Genomic DNA, 25,679 nt, shown 5'->3' with positions numbered 1-25,679 from the left:
TTCATAGGCATCACAAGGGGTTCAGAGGAAACAAGATCCTTTTTTATTTATTGAAATATATGCAGTAGGCATCTGTACTCACCAAGCATCATGTTTTTAAAACAGCACAAACTTGACTGCAAAACTTATGAGAAAGAACGTTGAAATTCAAGTGCCTAGTCCATAGTTTTTTAATTTAAATAAGCTGTGACCTGAACAATAGAATCTGGTTGGAAAATTCTGCCTAACCCTATAAATATTCAGTTCAGTATTTCTGAAGGTAGGAACAGTTGTAGGTAAGTTTTGAAATGAGTTGGTGCCTCAGTCTCTTGAGCAATTTAGGTAATTGCAGCTCAAGTGAAAATTAAGGTCCTGAGTCCACTCTCAGGTCAGTACTAGTCTTTGCATCCTCGGTATTAGGCACAGAGATGATTGAAGTGTTGTATGTGTATATGTATATGTAGCAAGGAACTCTATCTAACCCTGAAGATTTTAATAAGAAACAAATTGAAGAAAAAAAATGGAGAAGGGGAACTGAGGGGGTTCTTTTTTGGGTTTTGGTTCATTTGTGTGTTTTGGTTGGTTGGTTTTTACTTCAGAAGAAACAAAGGTTTTAATTGTCAAGTTTATGAAAATATCAAAGAATAAATGTATAAAATAACTTTTTATAAATCTTTGTATTATGTATTACTGTTTATTTCTTCTTAGTAACTCTACTGCATACACGTACTTGCTGCCACAAAAAAAGACTGTCAGTGATGTTTTTTAAGGATTATCTGCTATTTTGCTTTTCAGTGCTATGATTCCAACACTGAAGTGGTAGTAAAACTATTATTCTTCTCTGATTATATAAATGAATAGCAGATTCTGAGCTAAACCTATAGTCTATTATCATTTGATCTAAAATTAAAAGAAAGCTGAACAAGAGAAAAAAGACTTTCTGACAACATTTATGTGAGAACATTTATCCATGTAGATTTCAAAAGAAGATGAGACAAATACCTCCTTGGAATTAGTTGGTCCAAAGGAAAAAAAAAAAAAAAGGGGGGGGGCAAAAATTGATCTTAATTTTAGACAAATCATTCCTTCAAGGTTTGCATAACTGCAAAGCTCACCATCTTACTAACCAGGCCTTGCAATGTAGCAATTAATTCTCACCAGTTTTGCATTTGTTTTTACTTTGTTTGTTGTTTGGTGTTTGTTTTGGTTTTTTTTCTTTCCCCTGTGATACCTTTGAATTTAGAAAACCGATGACTTGGAGCTCCCCGTATTGAAAGGAGCTAGTTCACATGAGGGAACTTCCTCATTGCCCAGAGGTTTCAAGTCATTTGCTCTTCTGTTCAGTATCCTTGGTCTGTTCTTGGAACATCTGTTTCCAAAATAACTGGCACAGTCTGGTTTAGGAGGATTGAGTATCTAATCACATCAGGTCTGTTCACCATGATGTTAAATACTCACAGGTCATCTCCAATTAAATTAAGACACTTCCTTCTCTCCTTTTTATGTAATTTTCTAAAAAACTTGGATAATTATAGGAAAGTTGGCAAATTGTAACCATGCTGACTCTGGCAACTTTCTTTTACATTATCTTAAGATAATTTGTTACCTGCAGACTTCTATTGTTGCTGAATGTTGGGTTTGCTCTGTATATGAATACTGTGAATAGTATTAGTGCAGTGGTTTTTAATAGACCATATAAAATATCTTTTATGTTCTTTTATATTAACATGTAACTTTAGCTTTTTTGCTAGAATTCTTTATCTAAATCATGTTTACCTTGATAAAGATCTTGTGAGTTTTTAATGCACAGGCTAGACAGCTAGATATAGGAATGAGTTGTAATATAATTGTAACATAGATATAGGAATGAACTCGTGACTTTCACTCCCTGCTCCCCTCAAAAGAAAGAAAGGAATAAACAAACACACAAGAAAACCTAAACCCCAAAGCAACAAATAGACACCCCAAACAGTCAAAAAGCAAATCACCTTCCACTGAAAACTCTTTGACTTGAAATCTCTTTTCAGACTGTTGCAAGTATTTAACCTGCTTCACCGAAAAATTTTAGGTATTGAATATGATGAAAATATCATTACGTGCATAGATAGAAATCATAAAACCTATCAATGTTTCCTTCTAACCTGTTAGATCTAAGGACTTTCACACCAGTATTAGTAATCCCTTTTTTCCAACATCAAACTATTTTCTCCAAATTTGTATTAAAGAAGTCTAAAATTCTTTACACAGGAGAAGGGTGCCCAGAGAAGCTGCAGATGCCCTATCCCTGGAAGTGTTCAAGACCAGGTCGGATGGGGTTTGAAGCAACCTGGTCTAGTGGAAGGTGACCTTGCCCATGGGAGGCATTTGGAACTAGATATCTTTAAGGTTTCTTCCAACCCAAACCATTTTATGATTCCATTAATGAAAATATCATCTATCATTTTTGCCTCTTACAGAATTAGTGGAGCCTTTTGTCCTTCTATGTATCACGTAGGCTGGAAGTCTTGAAGAGCTTATCTGTCTTTAACAGTATACAAGATATGCAGTGGAAACAGTTTTGACAAAATTAGTTATGATACTTGCTAAAGTTAGTATCAGTGTTATTATTCCTTGAAAATATTATTGCATGTTGGGACCATAATACACCTTGATTACAGAAAAGTGTCTCCATTATACTGCAGCAAATTGAAGCGTAGGGATGTTTCCCATAGGTGTTCTCTACTGTCTTCTCTTTCTGCTCATTGCTCATTTGGTCTGTTATTGGGCAAGTAATGACATTTTCTTCAGTAAGTTGAGGTGCCCTCAGAATTACACCTTTTTCTAAGAAAAATTCTGTAGCACTGTGTTTCGATTTCATCATCTAACTCTTCAACCATTTCTGAGATGGAGAGTTTCTGAGTTAAAGAATGGAAGAAGCTAGAAGGTCTCTAGTGAGGTAGTGCTAGGTAAACAATCAGATGTGCATAAAAACAAGGCACATTCAGATAGTGTATTTTGCCACTCACGTAGAGATATTAGTTATGAAGAATGGATGGTTTAGTATGTTTCTACAGAGCCTACTGGTGTTCTGCCCGCTGACTGTTGTGTTTGGTTAGAGGGTGTTGCTCTTTCACAGCTTCTTCCACCATGATGTGCCGTTTTCAACAACTCCAAGAGCCATTTCTAAAGGCTGTGGTGGTTAACTGGCCACAATGTTTGTTTGTCCTGCAAGAAAGGACTTACTAATACATTTCAGAAATACATTCCCTTTGCTTTCTAGGAACCACAGTGTCTCCCTGTGAGCAGAAATGCAGTCTTTTTGCTACTGTCTTGTTACCAGCCTGGAAACTGGGAGAAGAAGACTTGTAGCTGGTTGCTCTGGGCTCTAACAGACTGTGATTGCTCTGTGTCAGGGCCTCTCGCCAGGAGGGTTTCCTGTAATGTCTGAAAGTGACAGTTACTTGCTCGTCTCGGGGGTTTTAAGATCTTACCCTCAATATGCCAGGTCTAGTCTCAGTCCTCTTGTTGAGGCTGTCATAATCTTCATGTACACATTTTTGCTTCTATACCATGATTTTTGTAGTCATGAAGCAATCTGTGCCCCATCCAAACCATGCTGGAAACCATTACCTGTTTTTAGGAGGCTTTTTGCTAACTGAATGATAATTGTAACTGTGGTGGTAGCAATGCTGATAGGTTTATACATGAAGAATCCTAAGGGTGGTTATCCAGGTGAATGACAGTAAGATATGGCCTTTTGTTAGGCTGCGAGGTTTACCTGAACGTCTTTTACTGGCTTTGACCTATTTTGAGTTGTTCAGGCCTAGTTTTTCAAGCACTGCTTTGTATGTGATTTTAAAAATCTGGTTGAAGATGCGTAAATGACTGACTGGGTCATTAAGGAGCAATTTCTTCAAAAAACACCAAGATATGCCTCTTAAACCAAACAAAAACAAAACAAGGGGAAAACCTAAAAAAACCCAAACCCAACTTTGTTTATGTTTCTCAGTAATAATAATGAAATGTAATATCTAATTTTTCTGTGTCATGCTAAGTCAATATACATTTGCCATCATTAAGGTGCTTCAGTAGACAGAGTATGATTCTTTAATAACGGATTTTCTCCCTTATGTTTTCAGAGGCAACAATTTTAAGCTATGATGGAAGTATGTTTATGAAAATACAGCTCCCTGTTGTGATGCATACAGAGGCTGAAGATGTTTCATTACGGTTCAGGTCTCAACGAGCTTATGGCATTTTAATGGCAACAACTTCCAGGGAATCTGCAGATACCCTTCGTTTAGAGTTGGATGCAGGACGAGTTAAGCTAACGGTCAACCTAGGTAACAACCTCTTCCTCCAAGAAATTAACATTTTCCTTGCATTTTTCTTTTTGCTTGCAAACATCTATGAAACAACCTGTTTTAACATTAAAAGTAAACTGAAATGATATATAAACACATGTCAATGCAACATTTACATATGTACATACACAAATACATGGCCATTATTATAATTTATTTTGTTTTCTTTTGCATTTTTGTATTCTTTATTTAGTCTTAACATAATCCATCACGGTATTTTCGTACTATTGTGTATTCTAAAAAAAGAAGACAAATTCATCAGTGGTATTTTTGGGCTAAATAATTATTCTTTATTGTGGAATGCTGGTCTCCTTCCACAACTTCTTCACAGTATTAATTCCGCAACTTAAATGTGCAAGCAGAAAGAATATGTATGTAGGTCAGTTCAGTTTTACCTCCACCAATTAATGTACAACATGAAAATATATCAAAGACTTTCTAGTTTTAAGACTAGAAATGTTGCAGTTAGATATTGCCACTGATGGATTTCTTGGTCTCCTTTTTTTAGGTGTCAAATCTATAGTAAATCCACCTCCTCTTTTTTAAGCAATTCTGTAGTGGTATTTTTGTAGTATCAGATGATAACACAACCCTTCAATGCCCAAAGACTGCGGCCCTCAGCAAACAGCCTTGTGAACACAGGAAGGCACAAGCCCTTTTACAGAAAAAAAAATTGGTTTCCATGTTAAAAATATGGACAAAATGTTAGGGTATGGTTTTCTCTAGTTAAAAAAGAAAATAAAGAAAGAAATAAAAGCACTTCTGCCACGCTTATGAATAAGTCCCAGTCAGGGCCTGAAAGAGAACAGGAATATGCTCAGGAAAATGCACATTCTGTGCAGCCATTCCCATTCAGCAGAATGCTATTTTTAAAGGGAATAAAGTCTTTTATTGTTTTAGTTGCAGATAAATGACTTCTAGAGAGCATGAGTGGGGGTGAGAAAATAATCACCCAAGCCTCCACTTCATGAAAGTGTTGCTCACTGAAATACTGCCCCGGTGTTCAGCTATCAGAAGGGAGAAGGAGAAGCAAAGGGTATCCCGGTTGACTCTTGCAGTCCCCCCCCAGTGTGGATCTGGGGCTGCTGCAGGCTGTGGTGGGGAGGCTCCGCAGTGCTTTCTGTAAAGGGGGTGTGCAGGTGCTGCTCCTTGGCTGTTTGCAACCACTTTTCTGATGCGGTTGACGACACATGACAAACTCAGCTATATGGAAACAAAATCTAGGTTTGATGGTATATCTGTTCCTCAAAGGTATAAACCAGGAGTAGCAGTACAAATCAAGTAGCGTGGTGTAGGTTTTAGTTTACTTTTTTTTTTTTTTTTCAGTAATAAATAAATGCAGGTAGATAAGCAGATGATTTTGGACAGATCAGGTTATTCACTTTACATACAAAACAGCAGCCTCCGCCTACTTCTATAGTTTGTGAAAGTAAATAAAAAGTAAACAAATCTATGCCCTAAGCAATATTGTTTTTTCCTCCAATACCCACCTTTTTTTTAATTTTTTTTTTTTTTTTGAGTCAGGCAAGAACATAATCTCAAAATAGAAAAGATTCTCTTCTTTCTCTAATAATACTTATAAATATGTGACTTTTTTTTTTTTTCTGTGTGTTAATGTAGCTTTAAAGTAGTCATGGTTTATTTCTTAAATCTATACATTAAGGATATGAAAAACCACAAAACCTTGTTTGCAGGCCTAAGTAATATTAATACTTCGTTTTTGAAGATAAGCCTTTGAGGTATACTATCCACAAGTTGTCCAAGATGTCTGATTGTGGCCTGGCTTGCTCTATGACCCATTGTGACGGAGCACTTTTTAATTGCATTGAGAAAAATTACCTGTTCTTTCACAGATGGGGAGAAAGTTGCAGCCTGCCTCAGTTAAGCATCTTTGACTTTTAATCCTAATTTTTCACTTAGATTTGTCACCATGTAGCTTTGTTTGAAATTGGCCATTTTTACCCTATTTGTCGTTTCTATTTATAAAGATTTATCGCAGTATATCTGGGTTATAACAGTATGTAAAGACTGATGATATGGAGTGGCCATATTTGCATGTGTCTGTCCCCGGAAGGGTGGACTGTGATTTTATTGGATGTCTGCAGCTATTACCTTGAAGGATAAATTTTCATTTTTCATCTATTCTTCCCCATCTAGACTGTATCAGGATTAACTGTAATTCCAGTAAGTGCCTATTCAAACTTTTTAAAATGTTATTCCACCATTATAAAATATGCAAACTAGATGAAAAAGATTGTGGACAGCTTGCAAGTACTTGATAATTTATTAATGAAATGTGATGATTAATTATCATTGTGTAAAAAGTCATCATATACTCTAGGATGTATTTTATGTCCTTCCCATAGGACATAACTTGAGCTAAAATATTAAAAAGTATTCTACAGTTTGTAAACAAACACAGAGGAAATGGTACCTGTAGTATTGCATTATTCTAGATGGGCTATTTTATATACAGTAGCCATAGAACTTTTGAACCAGCACTTCTGATAAGCTGTCACACGTTTTTCCCCTGTGTCCTCCTTCTGGTTTTCTTGACATTTTGCCTTCAGCTTGTGGTGAGACTGTTGGGACACAATTGTTTGTACTACAAAAATTTCGATTTATAATCCTCCAAGACAATTAACTGTATTTACTGGCTGGTTATAGCACAATTGTTTTTGCTAAATCTGTGGTTTATGTAAATGTGATACATGGCAATAAGGACATTATTAAGTCTGAAAATAACCATATTTTTATGATGATTTTTTACACTCTAATCATGTAAAAAAACCTTAAATTGAACAATTTTTCTCTGTGATATGCATGTTTATGAAACAGAGGGAAACATTTGCCAGATGAATGGACTAAATTTTAACTTCTCTGATATTATTTGGATTAAGAGGCTATATTCTGAAAGGAGAAAAAGGACTGTGATTTTATTTTGAGTCTATGGAATTCCTGAATGGTGTCAACAAAATTATTGATAGTAAGTATGGTAGACTTGAGTTTTGGGTTGTTTTTTTTCTTTCACTTCTTAACAGGTTTTGCAGGCCAGAGCACTGGCTTTATGCAAATAGAAACAAAGCAAAACAACAAACTCTATAAGTGTAATTTGTATTTGTTAGTAGTTAAAAGACATTAACATAACATTCCTTAATAGTTTTATAATCCACAGAGAAAAACAAGGATCTACAGTTATAATTTGTCATTAGCTAGTAGATTTCACAATTAATGATTTTACAAGACAAAAATACAGTATTTGTATCAAAAAACAGAGTTTTCTTGGGACAAGTTTTTAATCTAAACCATACTTAAATCCAGACAGACCTTTCAATAGAATAAAGAAAATGCTTGTAGGTACAAAGACATAAAGATAGCTTCCTTTTATATAAAAAAAAAAAAAATTAAAAAGTAAAAATTTGTCATTTATAAGCACAAATATTTTCTATTGCCACTTACTAAAATGTAAAACATCATGAAAAATCTAATAAACATTTTGTTGGTCTGCCAAAGGACACTGGTTTTTTTATACTGATGAAGTCCCAGTGAGAAAAAGCTTTCCAAATGTAAGACAAACAGCTTTTTGAGCAGAAATGTAATGAGATTTCCTGCTGCTTGTAAATTCCTTTTTCCCTAGAAAAGCAATGTTGCTTTTTTTCTTAACTTCCTTACTAAAATCAGAAAATCCCTTTGAAAACAGAATTACTAACATAGGGAAAAACCCCAGGAATAAAACCACAATATAACAGGTGTTTTCATTTTTTAATCTCTTTTGGACTAAACGATGTGTCATAAAAATAAATTTAAATGGTTTCTAGGTTTCATTTTTAAGCAAGTTTTGGATCAAAAGAGAATCTGCAAACACAAAGTAATAAACCTCCAATTAGGAGATTGCAAAGGCGAGAAATATATGTACTGAATTGAATTAGCAGTTATAAGTTCTTCTTGTTCTCATACAAAAGCATCATAACCTCTCTACAAAATATCCTTGATATAAAATACTCATAAGTTATTTTTCTTTACAGTTTGTTTGTAGTCTTTTTATTATTAGAATTGAACTTTCGTGATTAGTTCCATCTCCCTTTGGTGCTTGTGTACCGAACAGGGTTTTGTGAGCTTTCAGTATGGTAAGTACTACAATGTTTTCTTATCTGCACTCACTGTGCTTTTTCAACAACCAGACAAAATGTTTTAATTTTTAGATTATGAAGAATTATTGCTCTTAGCAGTCCTTAAAAAATACTTGATTATTAGGCAACATAATGGGGTTTTGCTTAGAAGTTAGTCATGTTAATATAACATCAGTGTTGGGACTGCAATACTATTTGTTATACCTAGACTGGTAACAGTGGCAATATCAGGATGAAGCTATCTGGCTTGAATTTGGAGAGATAGCTTTGAAAAAAAAGTTAAACTACACATAAACAAGCTTGAGAGAAGAAAAAGGAAGATGTGAATGTAAGCACCTTATCCTACTTTGACCTAGTGAATAAAATACTGCACTTCTTCCTCTCATTTTCCCTTGAGTGCATCCTGAAGCCTGTCTTCTGCTCACTACAGATCAAATGAATAGCTGTTGGCTGGGCAGAGCCAAGAGTTTGGTAGCAATTTTTTCTACACTTGGTCATATCTTCACCTTTAGCTATTGTCCTGTCTTGCAGAAGAGGTGGCATTTTGTGGTCTTCCTTGTTTGAAGTACAGAATATTTTAATATTTCAAAATGTTAATCAGATATCAGGTCACTACTGAGCTTGTGTCTCATTAATAATCTTATGGAGACTGTTCATGCTGTTTGTGTGGAACTATGTAGCATACTGAATATTTTGTGCCAGGCTAGAAGATTTATATCCTCATAAAACCTTACACCACTCAAAATTCTCTCTCATGTCAGTCAGAAAATACCATTGCTGAAGTGTTGGTTTTGTACATCTTTAAATCACTTCATTGTGTTCTTCAGACCTGCAAGCTTACGAAACAAAATTGTCTGTCAGGCAGTGAAATGAATGGTCCTTCTAAACTGCAGGTACATGTAGGTTAATGTTGCAGCTGACACCAGGAGAAAGGGGAAAACTTATTTTATGAACAGAAATAGCTGCTATGGTTTCAGTATTAGGGTTCTTGGCTGAGGAACTAATTTTAAAATAAGACTGCAGTGAACTCTGTTGGTTCAAATAACATGAATGCACAGCATTTTTTGGCATTAATCATTCTGTAAAAACTAAGTTGATGGCTATACAGCTCCTATATATTATATACAAAACTGATGAGCTAATCCCTAAAAATTACCTGAGAGTAAATTATTTAAAAAATAAAATAAAAACCGTCAAACCAACTCTCCCTTTCAGTGAAGGGAGTAATTGTTACCTTTTAATTGCAAACTATAAAGCATTAATTATAAATAGCAGTGACTCCTGTTGAACTGAATGGGATTTTTCCTCAGTATTTCTTAAAGACAGAACTTCATCCCATAAAATTTACATTACAGTTCAATAACAGTTTCTGAATGATTTGTGAACAAATACAGGTGTGCTACATTTCCCTGGTTTTCACTGCTGCAATGTTAAGAGCTAATATCTTGACTTAACTGAAATTCCATTTTTTTCACACTTTTAATGCTTCCAAAACATTAGAATCTGAAAAAATCCAAGTACCTGTAGCTCTAAAGGCTGCTGGTTTTATTATGCAATATGCTTTTTGCTACGTTGCAGGCAGGTGCAGTCCTACATATTATTTCACCTTTTGGAGTTTGAGCGTTTTTTATATTGTGTTGCTATCATTTCTGAAAATAAATTTTGTAGATTTTTATATGAGTCAGTAGAGTAGGACTGTAGAGATTTTATTAATTGATACTGTATAATAATAATAATGTTAACTGGTATATAGCTGGCTCTCATTTTCCAATCTGATACTTTTGTTTAATATGAAAAGATAGAGGATAATACTTTTTTGAAAGCTGCTGTGAAAGATTGCTCAACTAGTGGTATACAGTGCAGGAGAGATTTAGGTCACTTTTCTAGTACACAGTTTTGCTTCTGTAGGCAATAATTCACAGAGAAATCACACTGAATTCAATTACACTCAAATGTGGGACTGTCATAAGAAATCGTTATGAATTGCAGAATGTTAGGGAGTAGAGAGTATCGTGGTAGTATACATGTATATAATTCTCCAGGGAATGTGTGAACCAGCTTTGCTAGCTGGGTGTCCACCTTTTTCAATTAGGAAGAGTATACTGGGCTTTGAGGATTTTCTGCTTACTTTCCAGTGAAGTACCCCTTCACAGATTGTATTTACAGGTGCCTCTCCTTCTTTTGTCAATCTACTTATTCATCCATTCTCTATATCATTTATTTTTCCTCCCATTTTTATTTTCTCATTCAATTTCATTTCTCTGTTCTTCTCTATAATCCTTAATCTTTTTTCCTTGTTTTCTATGTTCATCTTTTAAAACTTTCCTGTTCTACAGATGTGCTCATTACAGATGATTAAATTATTCTTTTTGGCATATGCAACACCTGTTACTGAAGCATTTCTTTCTTGTCAAAGTATTCTACAAATCCAGGGTATGACAAGAGGCTCTGTCAGATTATTGGTAAATAAGAGGGAAACTGTATATATTAAAGAACCAACAATGGTGTTCAATTACAGTATATTTTCAGTTTGCACATGAATTTTAAACAGCAGGAAAGTCTTAAATGAAGACTATACATCCTTTTGAAAGCTACTGCTTGTAAAACTGCATTCTATTACGAAGTCCACAATCTACAGCTGTGGTCTTACGGTTATTCCAAAATCTACTGTGATAAGCAAATCATTCATACATTTCCATGTATTTACTTCTTACTGTCTGGTGAAAAGAATTATTGGAATATACTATTTGTTCCATTTTTGCTGTTATTGGTAATGAAAAATTGTTAAAATTATAGATTTTTTTAGCTCCACACAAAATGTAAGATTTTTTTATTTGGCCTGTTTTCTTACATAGCTCTTATGAATTGGGTGAGAGTTTGATTTTTTTTTCTTATTAGGTGTGGCTGACAGCCCACTAAAAATATGCAATAGAGCTTTACCATAGAGAACATGCAGCAAATCAGTAGGCTACTTTCACTGCAAGTTCAGTGAGAGACTCTCCTCTGATCGTGGCATAAAATTTGAAATAATTATAAATAATTATTTTAAAATTTTGCCTATACTTTGCGGATTTACAACAGGAAGTCATTGGACTCCTTCTCATTCAGCAATATAAGTTTAAAGGCCCCTTTTCACATAGTTTCCTAGAAACGGGGTCTGCTGCTGTGCCACAAAACTGAAAGCATACCTGCCCTTTTCAATCAAATTCTGATTACAATCTACGAGTTGCTAACAGAAAGCATGCAAAAAAAGGAAAAATGCTTCTTTACTGAGGGACTCTCACTAGAGTCCTCAGTACTTAGTCCTGAAACTGCACTAATACCATCCTGTATCTTGTTTTATGCACTGTGTTGTGAAGCAAGGTTGAAAACAGCTCAGCTAGGAAAAAGGTTCAGGTTTGAAAGCAAAACATAATCAGGAGAGCTAAAGTAATTAAGGGATAGAACATAATTTCTTCTGTACAGCCCCAGAAGCCAGTTATGAAAGATGCTTCTGATTTCTCATTCTCTGTTAAATTATTTATACCATTATATATACCAAGTTATACCATGTAAGCCCCATCACATTAATGGGCTTACTGGGAGAGTGATGGCAAAGCCATTCACCTCTTCCTCCAGTCACCTTGCCCACCTGCTCTGAAGAAAATTATTCACTTGTAATTTGTACTTTGCCCTCACTTGTAATCTTAGGAGCACCCAGGGCAAGGTCAATGACTCGCTTTTTTAAAGAAAACTCAGAAATACGCAGTGGGTATTTTCCCACGTGCTGACAGATGTTAAGACTCAAAAATATTTCTGAGAAAGTGATTTCCACTCCTTCAGTGTTAGGAGTGACTTAGCTGGGAATGTAAAGGGAACCAACAGGGCCACTGCTGATCGTTTTTCAAATGTGTGCATACCATTCTTTGGGGTTTGTGCTGCAGAATTTCATCTGTCTCTTAAAAAATTTTTCAGGTACTTTAAAAATTGTGTTCTTCTGTCTTCCTGCCTCCTAGTCCTGCTCTTACATTGCCCATGGCTTTGCTGCCAGCACAAATGTTCAAGTGTCTGTGTGGTGAATTTAACTAAAGTGATCCATTAACAAAATTGTTAATTGTTAATTTCCTGCAGTTTTCTGACCCTGTTGTAGAATAAAACAGGATATGGAGGAGGCAGGAATGGTGCAGGGACAGTAGAAAAGTAACCTCTGGTAGAGAGAGCGAAGTGCTTTTTTTCAGCAGCACAGACTTATGCTGTCCCAAAATTAATTCATTTAGCCTACATCTAAGCAAGGACCTCCTGGGAAAGTGCATGTTATTTACAGGAAGGCAGAAACATCACTTCTTGAGATGTGGAATGCTTAATCTGTACCAGTTAAGGAAGTGATCTTTCAGACAACTGAAGGGAAATGTTGGAAAGGTTTCTGGGTAAACATGTGTACCTTCAGTTATATACATCACAACTCTTCTTTTCTCCTGAATTTGGCCCCAAAAAAAAAGCTATAAGCTGAACCTAGAATATATCTGAGGCCCAGTTTTAGGGAGTTTCAGGCATGAGGAAAAGCCATTGGGTATCATGAAGAGCATACATATTAGGAGATGCCAGCTAAGGGAATGCTGTGCTTTTTTGTAAGTTCTTCTCTAGCTCTGGCCTGAACCTGCTTATCTGAGGCATGGGAGACAATTATTATATTAACACAGCAAACTAAAGCTCAAACCTTCATTAAAGTGAAAATAAATGCTTTAGATATGCTGGCTGACAATTAAAGGGTCTATTATATTTACTTTCTCCCTACTGACAAAGCTTTCAAGGTCAGCTGCTGGGGACTGAAGGCTTTGCTCTATCAGTGCTTCCAGCCTACATGAAGGACAGCAATAAAGTTTATTTCTGTGCCTGCATTCTACTTGCTGCTTGTAAAACCTCATCTGTGTTTGCTCTTTCTTAGCTAACAGAGGAGAAAATTACCATTAGTCTTTTGGCAGACTGTCAATAAAATATCATTTCAAGTTCTCTTGCTAGAAAACAGATGTTTTCCGTTTTTTGTGTGTATGCTTCTTTCCTTTCTTTTCACTCTTTTCATCTGTATTATTTTTAAGTCCCACTTTCTACTCATGGTACTTTACAGATATAACTGATTTAACAGGGGCCTCACTAATCAAATACATAATAGTAGTATATTTGTGGCTTTCTCAACGTACAGCAGTGTGCTCTGCAATAGCCACAGTAAAAAAGGCAACAGTAAAAGCTTAAACACATGATTATCTAAGTAAATTTGATAATACATACAGTGAGGGTAGTTGCCCTAATTGGTGGTGAAAAATAATTAGATTGACTTTCAGATAAAGACTTGCTTTTTTAGCTCTGCCCCATAAATATTTTCAGAAACTTACTTTAATATTGATGAAAAACAGAAGACTTTCCATTGTGATATTTCAGTGGATACTTTAATTTTTGCCATGCCAGGTATAGATAATTGTCAGTTTAGTGTATATATGGGACTATATTCCATATCATCTGGCTCTGAGCATTAGTATGCTGCCAAGATTTTACAAGCAGAGCCCAAGGGAATGGTCTGGAATGGTCTGAAGTTGTTCCCTCTCATCCTTCAGCCTAAACTCTTAAAGGAGAGCAGGGAGCAGGAGATCATCTAAAATACTAAATATGACAAGAGGACTCTTGGAGGGTAGGAAGCAGATATTGCTGCAAGCATGTAACCTCTCATTTTACCAATAGGGACAAAACAACCTCCAGGATGTGCTAGATCTATAAGAATAGATTCTCTTGAATTAATAGATCCTGATTTATATGCAAGGGAGTTGTGTGTGTTTAGCTCATACTGGCCCTATCAAATCTTTCATAAAAGGACTTTTCAGAAGAAGTAGACTAGGCCTTTTAAATATTTTAATGGGAAGAAGCAACTGAAAGTAACTTTTTCATGTATATCGTGTCCTAAATTTCTCTTATTTTACTTTTATGTTTTTCTCATTCAGCTTTTGAGAAGCAAGATGACTTCATCACATTTCTGAACTGGTGATTTAAATTATCCTCATAACTTTTTTTCCATGACAGAAAGTGGGTGTTACAGTCATATCTTGTGGGGATATGACTGTTCTAATCAGTAATAGCAAAGCAATTGAATACAATTTTCTTCTGGAGAAGAATATATAAAAGCTAATGTAATGTCATTCATATTGGTGAACTGGGCTGCAATGGCAGTCATCTGACAGTAAAACTCTGCTTTACTGCTCCCTAAAAGTGGTTCCACAGGAATCTCTACTAACATATTCATAAATAATTGAGAGAGGAAGATGAATACTGATATGATATTATTTGCAAACGTAATGAGATTATTTAGGAAAATCAAATGAAGTGCTGTATGTGAGGGTTTTCTGAAGGGTTTCAAAATGCTCCATGACTGGATGGTAAAATGGTAGATGGAATTAAATATGTACAAAGTAACTCATGCTAGAAATAATAACCTTAATTATGCAAGTGCAGCAATGGAGTCTGTTAGCACTGAGCTGAAGAAATTGTGCAGTCATTGTAAACAGCTCTTGTAAAACAGTTCAGTGCTCAGAAGTGACCAGGATTCCCAATGGATGTTAGTAGCTATGGGGTTCCGGTAAGACCAGAACACAAAACAGCACTATGTTATTATGCATTCATTGTTTCTCCACTTCTTGAAAGCTGCATGTGTGTTTAGTTCCCGTTCCTCATGATTAGCTTAAATAGGAAGGATACAGGTCACTGCAACAGGGAGGATTACAAGTGTGGATTACCTTCCTACATGGAGCAGATAGGCAAGCTAGGAAAAAAAAAATGCCTGAGAGGATATGAATGTATTTTTATAAATATATGATTATGCAGCCATAAGAAGCAGCAGGAAGATGATAGTTTGATTTTTTTTTTTTTAATGAAACAAAAATACATCAAGGACTTTCTGTGATAAGGCAGTTTCTTTAGTTCCAGTAGTCCCAAACAAGTCTGTCACTGGAAGCTGTGACTGTTAGCATAGAGATTACTACATAGCAGTCCTGCTTTTCTATGCTGCTCTTGAAAGCACAGTGCTGAACTAGCTGGTCTTCTGCACCATTTCCCCTCTTATTTTGCACCTTCTTTTCCTAATGCTTTTATCACTAGTTTATACCCTATATTCAGAGCAAAGAGGAAATTGCTAATGAAAATAGTCATAGACTCATAGAATCATTTAGGTTGGAAAAAATATATAAATCTATCATCAACTGGGATATATACAGTCATTTTAAACTTTGTAATCAGATTCTATGAAAATTACCACACAGATGGTAGCAGATGGCACAAGCCAATATTTCAACAAATTTTTTTTTAAAAAAATCCTAATTACTGACAAATCCAGTCAAATTAGGATAACCATTAATTAAGTTGCTATTTGACTTAGTACTAAGAGCTTTCTGGAAAGAAATTTTGGTCTGTAGCTCTTTGTAAAGAAAGCCATTGTGGCATTCAACATTAGAAAAAAATAACAGTAATTCAGCACTGATCAGTTGATAATGTTTCTAAATTTATACACAGATTAAAATTATGATTAGACAATGTAAAAAGATATTTCTTTTCACTTTTTTTTTGCCATTGTTTCTTAGAATTCTCTGTTTCTAATATATAATGCTCTTGTGATGAACCTTTATTTGTATGTTTGTGGAAAGCATTTAGAAGTGCTTGTCAATGAAAATTCTATAGAGAAGTACTCCAGTCTTTCTATTACAACATTACAGTTGGAAAAGTTATTTTCAGGGGATAGAAAGTTAAGGGTTTTTTTTCCAAAGAAGTCTGTGCAAAAAGATACTAAAATCATTACTAGTGTAGTTCAGAAAGCATTTATATGTATTAAGAAAATGCATAAGACTGTTTTTCCAAATACAATGCCTTACTAAATCAGTGGTGCTGTGCTTATCTTGAAAACTTTTCAAGGAAAACCAAACAAATTGCCATCTCTCTGCAGGTAGATACTACTTTTCTGATCAATACATCACATGCTCACAGTCATCATTCTGACCTAATATATACTCATAAAGAATTCATTTAATACATTTGTGTTGATTTTTTTTTAATAAAATGAATATACATGAGTTAAAAAACAGGGAAGAGGGAAAACAGAATCAAAGAGTAAAATTTGAATGGGATGTCTGGTTCTCACTAACACAGCTAATGAACATTGCAGTAGGTCTAACACATGTTGAGGTGAATTGCCAAGTTTCTTTCAGTCCCTCTCATAATAATAGATATTATGAATAGAACGCTTCTACATTATTAAAAAAGTGCAATTAATTTCAGTGAGAGTCAGATCTGATCCTATTTCTCAGTTTTCTGTGATTAGGAGAGCCAAGCTGCTTAGGGAAACTTGACTGCCTTTTATTCAATCAAAGAAAGAAAGAAAGAAAGAAGAAAGGGAGGAAATTAAAAGAGTGACAAATTAAAATTTTGCATAAATTAAAATTATTTTGATACATTTATATATTTGTTCTGCTGCAAATCTGGAATAAATCCCTCACAAGTATTTATCTTAGTCTTTAAGAATTAAGATCGGTGAAATGTGATTATAGACAGTTGGGAACAGTACAAGAGCACAGAGCCTTTGTGTTTTTCATATGTAGTAAAGAAGCTGAGATATCTGCCTATTTGCATAAATACAAGTTCACAGAACGTGGTTTCTGAGTCATCTGTGGCATTTTGACAACCCCTCCTTTACTGCATCTATAAAAAAAACATTCTATAAGTGTTTATTAGTTTTAGCTGTTTGACTGTTTCAGAAAGGTGGACTATTTTATAGATTCTTTACTTTTCTGCAACAAATCATTGCTTCATAAGTTCAATCTTGATGAAGAAGTCTAACAAGCACTTAGCTACAACATTATTCTTCATTAATGTTATAAGAACAGTAATTCATTTTTCAATGTGCTTTTTTTGAAGAGCTGATAACATTAAAAACACCTACCCAGTGCATGTCACTGATGAGCAGTTTCTTATATTAAAAGCACTTACTCTGTATCTAGCACATTTTGCATTTATGTCTATTAAAATTCATGAAACATCTATCATAACATTTTAAGCACTCAGTAGCTTATTACTGGAACCACATAACTGCTTCCTTATTATCTCTTCTTGACAATAACTTTAATGAATTATATTCAGGTAGCTGTTAAAATTTCCATCCAAACATATTGCTTTTTTGGATGACATGTCAAGAGGTTAACTTATACTCCCTTCCAGCTGATTTCTAGGCCTCAATCCATCCGACAAGTTACTTCAAAGGAGATATTACTCTGTTGAGTTGAGACATCAAGATAAAGTTGGCTTTCTGAGATGCAGTCCCCTTTGGGAAATGTGTAAAGAATTCTTCAACAGTTATTTGTCTAGGCAGTCTTGAAGCAACAAGACAAAGGATGAAGAACAAGACATGGAACAAGAAAAAGAAATTAAAGAAAAAAGGGAGCTGTGGTTCTTGTAGCTTATAGTAATTTTTGGTATTATTTCTCATGATTTTATATTCTTTGAGATTTTTCTCCAAGGAGTGAAGCATATGTGTTTAGAAATAATATTTCATTAGATAAGAGTTCCTCTCTGTCTCTGCACGTTAAGGCTTTTCTCACTAATAGTAAAATCTGTCTGAAGAAGAAAGAACAAATAGGTAAGTCAACAATTCCATTTTTCACTCACATGCTTTACGTTTCACTGTTTACGTGTGACTTGTGGAAATTGGATCAGAAGTGAAAATAGTTAGTATGCTCACTGACATTTAAGGAATTCTAGTTTTACTAAAACTTGAGCACTATAGTTGTTGAGTATAGGTGAAAATTTCCTGATGAAATTGTGTTGTGGTTACTGATATGCTTTGAATTGTCTCTGCGTTTTTTGCTATATAACATTTCAGCAGCTTGAAAGCAAGTATTCTGTTTCCTAGGAGGGAACAACTACACCATTCACTCTCAGGGGAAGTATTCTTGCATCTCCAGCTAACATGAGATAGCTGACACCATCACTGACATGATATAGGACACTTATGAAGTCAGGTGACAAGCTCTTTGGCTATGAATAAGAGCAACACTGCCTATAAAAGTCAATTCTTAATTCCCTAAAATTACATAAAGCAAGACACAGAGCATACCTTAACAAAAAGGACAAGTAGGAACTTCTGTCAAGAAGCTTACTTGTTTTGTTCAAAGAAATTGTCACTCACTGATGCTGAGCACAAACCTTAAGAGATAATAAATGACACAAGAACATTGGAGAGAATATCTCAATATTGAAACAATTCCATGTAATAAAATTTAAAACCCATGTTTTTTACTCAGGTATGTAAGAGAATACCCATCAAAGACAGTGGAGGCTGTTTATAGAACAGAGATCAACCTTTGTATTCATCTATTTGTAATTTCTGAAAACAATCTGAAATATTTATTTTAGTCCTCCTGGCTTGACTCCATTCTGTGTAAAAGAATCCAAGAATAAGCAGTGACAAGAAATTATACTTTTTGATCCATGATGAGTATAAAGAAATTTTAAAACACTTAAATAATCAAGGATAATAAATCTTTAAACATTATTCTTATTACTCTTAACTAGGCAAAATGTTATAAGTGATCATTTTAATTAAAAAAAAAAGGATATCAGTGGGAGATTTAGTTGTACTTATTTCTTAACAGCAGTATTTTGGGATGAAGACACCTGTAAATTAAAAGGAGCTTATTCTTAAAATAAAGTCACAGTCCAAATTATCTTCTATGCCAGCTAGTTACCAATCTGCTTATTCTTAAGCACACTGTGTAAAATATAAGGGTAAATTTAAATGGGATTTTGTCTGTTATGTTCATATTCGCTAAACATAAAAGTATTCTTTTATAAAAAGATAAATTATGGACAAACATACTTAAATTGTGCTTACTTATATTTTAAAATGTACTTCAGAGTTTTGACAGCCATGGTTTTGATATAAATGGGCACAGTCAATGTCAAAGTCAGGCTAATATGTGTGATTAAAGCTGTTTCTACTTTTTTCCTACTGTCACTTATAATCTAGCCAAATTACAACAAATTTTCCAACTCTCTCTCAAAAAAAAAGTTTTTTCTACAAAAAATGGTGTAAGTTAGGTTATTCACCCTTCACTGGGTTCAAGTGGAAAGCAGTAGCATGGGTTCTTCAGGCTCAGAAGGTTACACTTAGAGATCAGCTTAGTTTATTGCCTGTAGAAGCTGTGTTTCTCAGGTTTTTTGTTTATTATGACAAACATTTTTTTGAATGACAGCGATTTGAAGAACAATGATTAAGGTCCAGACCATCACAGTTATTTAGATAGTAATCGTATGGTGAAATCCTTATTTCAAGTCAGAATTTCTCCAGATCTCTTTGGAGGAGACAGCAAAATTCCTCTGGAAGCTGAGGCACTGTATTTGTTCAGTAACTTGTAGAGATGATGTTTAAGGAAAAGAAGATTGCCAGGTGTATTGCTCTCCATTTCTTTGAAAACTTACAGGCATATTCTTGCTGGTTCTTGAAATCCAGGACAGGGAATGTATGTTTCTACCCCAGTGTTTTGTAGGGTTTGGAACTTTTGGATTGGGTAGTCAAGATCAGAATAAGAGTTAGATTTTTACCTGCTAAAGTAAAAATCTAACTCTTCTTAGCAAAGCAGAAAATTAACTTGAATTCATTTTAGGATCACGCTTTTTTTCCCCTCTTATTTTAAACCACTTTTCACAAATCAGTACTATTGACAGAACTCTGAATTTATACAGAATTAATGAATATTAAAGACTGCCATTGAAGTCATATCTGAACAGTGACTATTTACTTAAAAAAAAAACCCACAATATTGCTTAAAATTGGGGTTTCATGTTAATCTTAGTACTATTTTACATAGGACTTCCCAAGTCAGTTCTCATGATTTTCAATCCTGTTCTTGTTATAGAAGTGGAAAAAAGTAAGCATTAATAACTCTAGATGACCTAGCTGTTCTTTTCTCTACCAGTTTCACAAAGTTGTTGTTAAATAGGAATAAAAAGGAATTTTCCATTGAAACAAATTCTCGGTATAAGAAAGCTCTGTGTAATACAAACATTCTGCATAGGAAAATTTCAGTATTGTAAATGAATTAAAATTTTCCTTTTTTTTTCTTACTTATACAATATACTAGCTTGTGGTGGATGACATTTTAAAAAACAAGCAATTTCAGTTATCAAGCCAAACTGACTTTTTTTTCTCTGTATTATTCAGTGTCACAGTGTGTCAATGTTGAGTTGGTGCAGCAACTCTGTACAGGTTCTTCAAGTCTTTCCCCTCTTTGGTGGTCAGACATTTCATATGGCTTCCCTTACTGTCATCCTTCTGTGATTTTTTTCTCAGGCTCAGCTACAGGAGTGTTCTGGGAATTGTGAACCTCCCTAAGAAAATGGGATAGCAGGCTGGTGAAATAGCTGCTTTCCTATTGTACTGCAATAGCTTCGGTAGAATGAAGTGAAAGGTGTTGACTTGAAAGTGTTTGTGTTAAGTGCATCTGACCTAAAACAAAATGTTTAAACACATTCAGCTTAAAATGTTTGGAATTTTTCGTTAAAGCTGCCACGTCAAACTAAGGTGAAAACAAATTAAGCTTCACCAAAGATACACAAGGAGTTTGTGAAAGTGAATCTACTGAATACCAACTCAGACTGTTAGGTTTTGAATTCACTTAAGAAAATTTAGCATGATTCAAGGCACGATATGACCTTACAGACCCACAGAAGCTACGTGATCTTTGCAAGTGCACATTTCTTTACTGTCAGTAAATACAAAGTAAATAATCTTGCACTCAGGTTTGCTTTAAATTAGCATAGAATTGCCATGTATTGTTCACCTTCACCTTACCTACAGCAAAGTCAATTGTCAAGTTCACCATGATTTCTGAAAATTTGTCTCAAAAGGTTCAGCAGTGAGCTGACAAAGCAGCAACCGTATTTTTCAAGCTCATTGACTTTAGCCCATGACTAAAGTCTCTTTAGTTCAGGGCCTTGGGGTAGATTCATAAAACCTTTAGTACCTTTAGCACATTTTCTGATAGCCATGATCCTCAGAGAACAGTACAAAAGAGAAACTGCACACTTATTAAAAATATAGAGATCTAACTGACTTCTGGTTTTAGCTGCTTTTAAAAAATACTTTTCTTTCACTATTTCCAAAAAGAAAATTACATGTCCTTAGGGCTGTTTGTGCTTCATTTACTTAGATATATGGCTTACAGAACTAAATTAAAATGCAACTAATTTTAAACCATAAATGTTTTGAGTAATATATTGAGAAATGTCTCTAAGTTGGGTTAGATATTTCATAACTCAGTAACAAAATCAGTTTTATCCTCTCATATGCTCTGAGTTCACATATGGTTGTAATTGAAATTTCAAGACCATTTTTTCAGGAAATATGGTCCAAATTAATATGAACCCAATTATTAACCAACAAAGCAGACTTCCCAATTTTGAGATTATATGTATGTCTTCTACATATGCCTTGTTCTGGCATGGAAGTCTTGAGAGCAAGACTTGCAACTCTAAAGTTTACTGCTTTCTGATGTTTTTCTTTCTTTCTATGTCTTGGTGAAATTGAGTACTGGTCCTTGTTCTATTTGTAGAGATTAGGCTTTTACAAGACAGTGGTTCATCATCAGCACCTTTCTTAGTAGAATCCTCAGATTCCAACAGTTTGTCTATGTTTTACCCTCCCACCTGGATCCACTGGCTCTATTTAGGTAATGATGTGTCACTAACAGTTAATAGCTCACAGATTAAAAGAAATTGATGAGTATGTACAATATTACACCTCAGCATAAATAGCTTGCTTAAGGCAAAAAGAAGACTAAATCAGGAGAGGGGAAACACTGAGCAGCTCAGACCATGGGCAGGGGAAGCAAATTCACAGAATAGAGAGAAAAGAACCCCACAAGTAACTTTAGAAAACTTTGTGCTTCAGAGCTGGATATGGTGTTTGATTCCTGGGTTGGTTGTTTTTCATATCCTTCTATGGATTTTTCTTCTCCGGTGAATTCACTGTGTATACTGTTTCTCCTTACTAGTGAGCTAGATCAATATTAAATGCAGTCTGTTTGTAGTTTGGTCATGTAGAGGGAGCCAGTAGAATTTTCAAAAGAGCCTTGCTTAGCTTTCTGCATTTCTGTATGAGTGCCTCTACAGAAACATTTAGCATTATGTTGCTGTTATTCTAAAGAATATGAGCAAATCTATGCTATGACTGAAATGAAGGCTAATGAATGATATTAGCAACTCAAATCTCCTTTGTTTTAATTTCTGAAATGTCATTTAAAAAAAAAAAAAGAGTAAAAAAATACCCTAAACTGCCAATACATTACCCAAATTACAAAAGCAATTTTGCCTATAATAAAGCTGATGTGGGCTGGAACATTTTGATCAAACAGTGCAAGATTGACATCTTTTGTTTGATATAATTCAGTGAATGTGCTATTTTTGTGGAAGTTTCTGCATGAGTCTTTTGGAAACAAAATATAGTGGACAAAATTTCTTTGACCTGCTATAAGACTTTCTTAATTTAACTTATCAATTAGCTGTAAATGATAACATGATATGCATTTTTTATCTTTAGAAGGCAATGTAGTTTTCCTATTGTCAATAAACGTGCATAGTCAGGGAATTTCAGGATGATACAGACAGAGTAATTTAAAATACAGTTGACCCACTATATTAATTGACTTTTTAAATTCAAGTTTGCACATGAGTGTTTTGGAAAACCAGAAATGTTTCTGCAGCCAACCACCATAGAAAGGATAGTAAAGGTTAAGATGCCTTCCTTCATATGTCTTATGTTTCTGTACCTAGCTCTGGAGGAAACTTTTCTGAACTTTTTGTGCTGTAGACTGTATGTAATATAGATGGGTCATGAGGTTTGCACAGTGACTGTGAGACTGGCTAAATACTGCATCAGAAGCCCAGATTAGAGGCATGGTAGGTTTACTCTGGAAAGCAGGATAAATGAAATGGCACAAAGTTCCCTAGTTTGAAGTCAGGTATTTACAGTTCTTAGGTGTCTCTGAGAGACACTCAGCTTTCTATACATATAGCAAACTGAATTGTAAAGTATTTATTATTTTAGCTGTAAAACTCTATCTGAAATCCTGGCAACCCTGACTTAAAGTAGCATTCTCCATTAACTCAGGAGATCTCAGGGTTTTGTCTTCTTGTCCAAATGTCTTTTTGCCTAAATGCCACCTGGTATCTATAGCTGTAGTCTGCATAGTTTTCTGTTAGCAAACTAGGCTGAAATCGCTGATCTTTCTTATGTTGACCAATAAACAGATAGGAGTGACTTGTCTGTATTTAACTTGTGTTCCATAACTTAGTACAGCATTCACTGAACCATCCAGTATCCCTTGCTAATCTCTATTTACATTATCCTTCTTTCTATACTTCATTTTTAATATCTACTCTTGATTGCAGAATTGAATGCTCCAAGAGTTTTGGTGTGTGCCTTGGTAGTGGTGGTTGGCATTGTAAGAACCAATAATGATTCAGGTGTTTGGTTCAAACAACTAGTTTTGAATGTTTTGGTGCAATGCCAAAAGCTGGTACCTTCTTTCAAAAGGATCAGAGGGTTTTTTTGATTTTTTTTAATGAAAGTCTGTTTAAATAGGTGGTTAAAATAAAAACACCATGGGATAGATATCTATTAGATAAAAAAGTATGCATTTTACCATTCATTGACTGATTCATTTGAATTCAGCATATCTTCAGCACTTGAATTGGGCTGAATAGGCTCCTGACAAGATAGTAAAGACAATAGAAATCTCCAGAGAACATTTAGAATATTCAGCACACTGAAAATAAGATTTTTCTCTTGGAGGTTCATACTTTTTTCCTTTAACTTTGAAAAGGACTGAAGGCAGCTAAGTTCCAGCTGAGGCGCTGATGACAAAGTAAGCTCAACTTTGGGTGCCTAAGTAAACCTAAAACTTGGAATATTTGGGGCTTTACATTTATGTACATTATGAATTGCATCATCAAGATTTGTACCTGTATCAGCTGACTGCATAACCTGCATTTTGCTATGTAAAAGGAATGTTGTACAAGCAATTATCTGCTTTTAAATGGATGTGCAAGTTTACTGGCATGATGGACTATGAGCAAACTGTGATAGCCATAAAAGTGCCAGTAGTTTTTTATTGGTTATTTTTTAATGGCACTATCCATTTACTCTAGGGATGCACTAAATCCAGTAGTTATTTAAGCCTTAAAAACAAGAAAAGAGCTGAACATAGATGTTGATAATAAATTTCATACTTATGCAAGAGGAGATTCTTCGTGGATTTTTTTTTTCAGTTTACATCTTGTCTCAGAAGGAAAGGAAAAGTTTATGATTGAGGTATTAGTATCTGAGAGAATCAGTAGCTCAGAAAGCGAACCAGTGCTGGCTGGGTACTTGAAGCAAATTAACTGTGATCTGTCTAGAAAGAGACAGATGAATTCCAGGTGAAGGGCAGCATGGGAAATAGAAGTGGAGGGACATAAGTGTGGAAGAGTAGTATCCGTCTGTGGGACAAAAAAAATACTTTTTTTTTTTTTAATTTGAATCCTTTCTTTTCTTGTGGGAGACATTGGATGTCTTTTTTTTTTTAAAGCCCAGAACAGCCACCTGACATAATGGCAATATGCCAGTTCTTATTTAAATACACTTATTTAAGAGCACTTTCTGCTGGTGTGATTTAAATGAAATGGAATCAGATCAGTGTAACGTCAGAATAAGACTGGAGAGTCAATGATTTCGTAAATGTAAATTTATAGTAGATTCACTCTAAATTAGAGAACTACAAACCTGGGCAGAAGGAGATTCTGAGTGGTTATGATCTAAGTAATATGAAGTTTAAATTAGTTTCAGGTCAATATATTTGAAAGTTAGTGAAGAAAGAACTAGGTCTGAGGTTGACCAATGCCATTTAACAAGATGCGTTAAGAGTTTTCTTCTGAAGTTCTGGTACTCTTGTGGAATCTCTAGGGAGTCCTACATGATTTTATGTTTAAGAATTTAGACAATTTTCTCCTAAATAAAATGTACTCACAAGCACATTTGCAAAAGCATATTCTTAGCCAGGAAGGAGCCCAAGCACTGCATTTGCACGGGAATGGTGAACATCCATCCTTCCTCATCTACCTCTCCAGCTGCCATGGAAAACTGTACTACTTTGCAGAGATGGAGTACGATGGGATAGGTAGATGC

The 25,679-nt window shown here is 34.8% G+C and overlaps 1 protein-coding gene across 29 annotated transcripts in view; it reads left to right on the top strand.

Moving 5' to 3' along the window:
• The window catches only part of NRXN1 (neurexin 1), a 703,850-nt gene that overhangs the window by 294,302 nt on the left and 383,869 nt on the right, over window positions 1-25,679 (top strand). For 19 of the 29 annotated variants that reach the window (XM_050314497.1, XM_050314498.1, XM_050314507.1 and 16 more), the window contains 2 exons: window positions 4,098-4,301; window positions 6,480-6,506. In XM_050314497.1, the coding sequence (XP_050170454.1) occupies window positions 4,098-4,301; window positions 6,480-6,506 (231 nt within the window). The remainder of the gene's footprint in view (window positions 1-4,097; window positions 4,302-6,479; window positions 6,507-25,679) is intronic. The other 10 variants (XM_050314526.1, XM_050314525.1, XM_050314523.1 and 7 more) reach the window with 1 other exon arrangement.

Source organism: Myiozetetes cayanensis, unplaced genomic scaffold (assembly GCF_022539395.1).
Source record: "Myiozetetes cayanensis isolate MyiCay16 unplaced genomic scaffold, myiCay2020 scf2-11, whole genome shotgun sequence".
NCBI lineage: Eukaryota > Metazoa > Chordata > Aves > Passeriformes > Tyrannidae > Myiozetetes > Myiozetetes cayanensis.
Note: the sequence above shows the minus strand (reverse complement) of the source record. Positions and strands in the feature narration are given on the sequence as shown.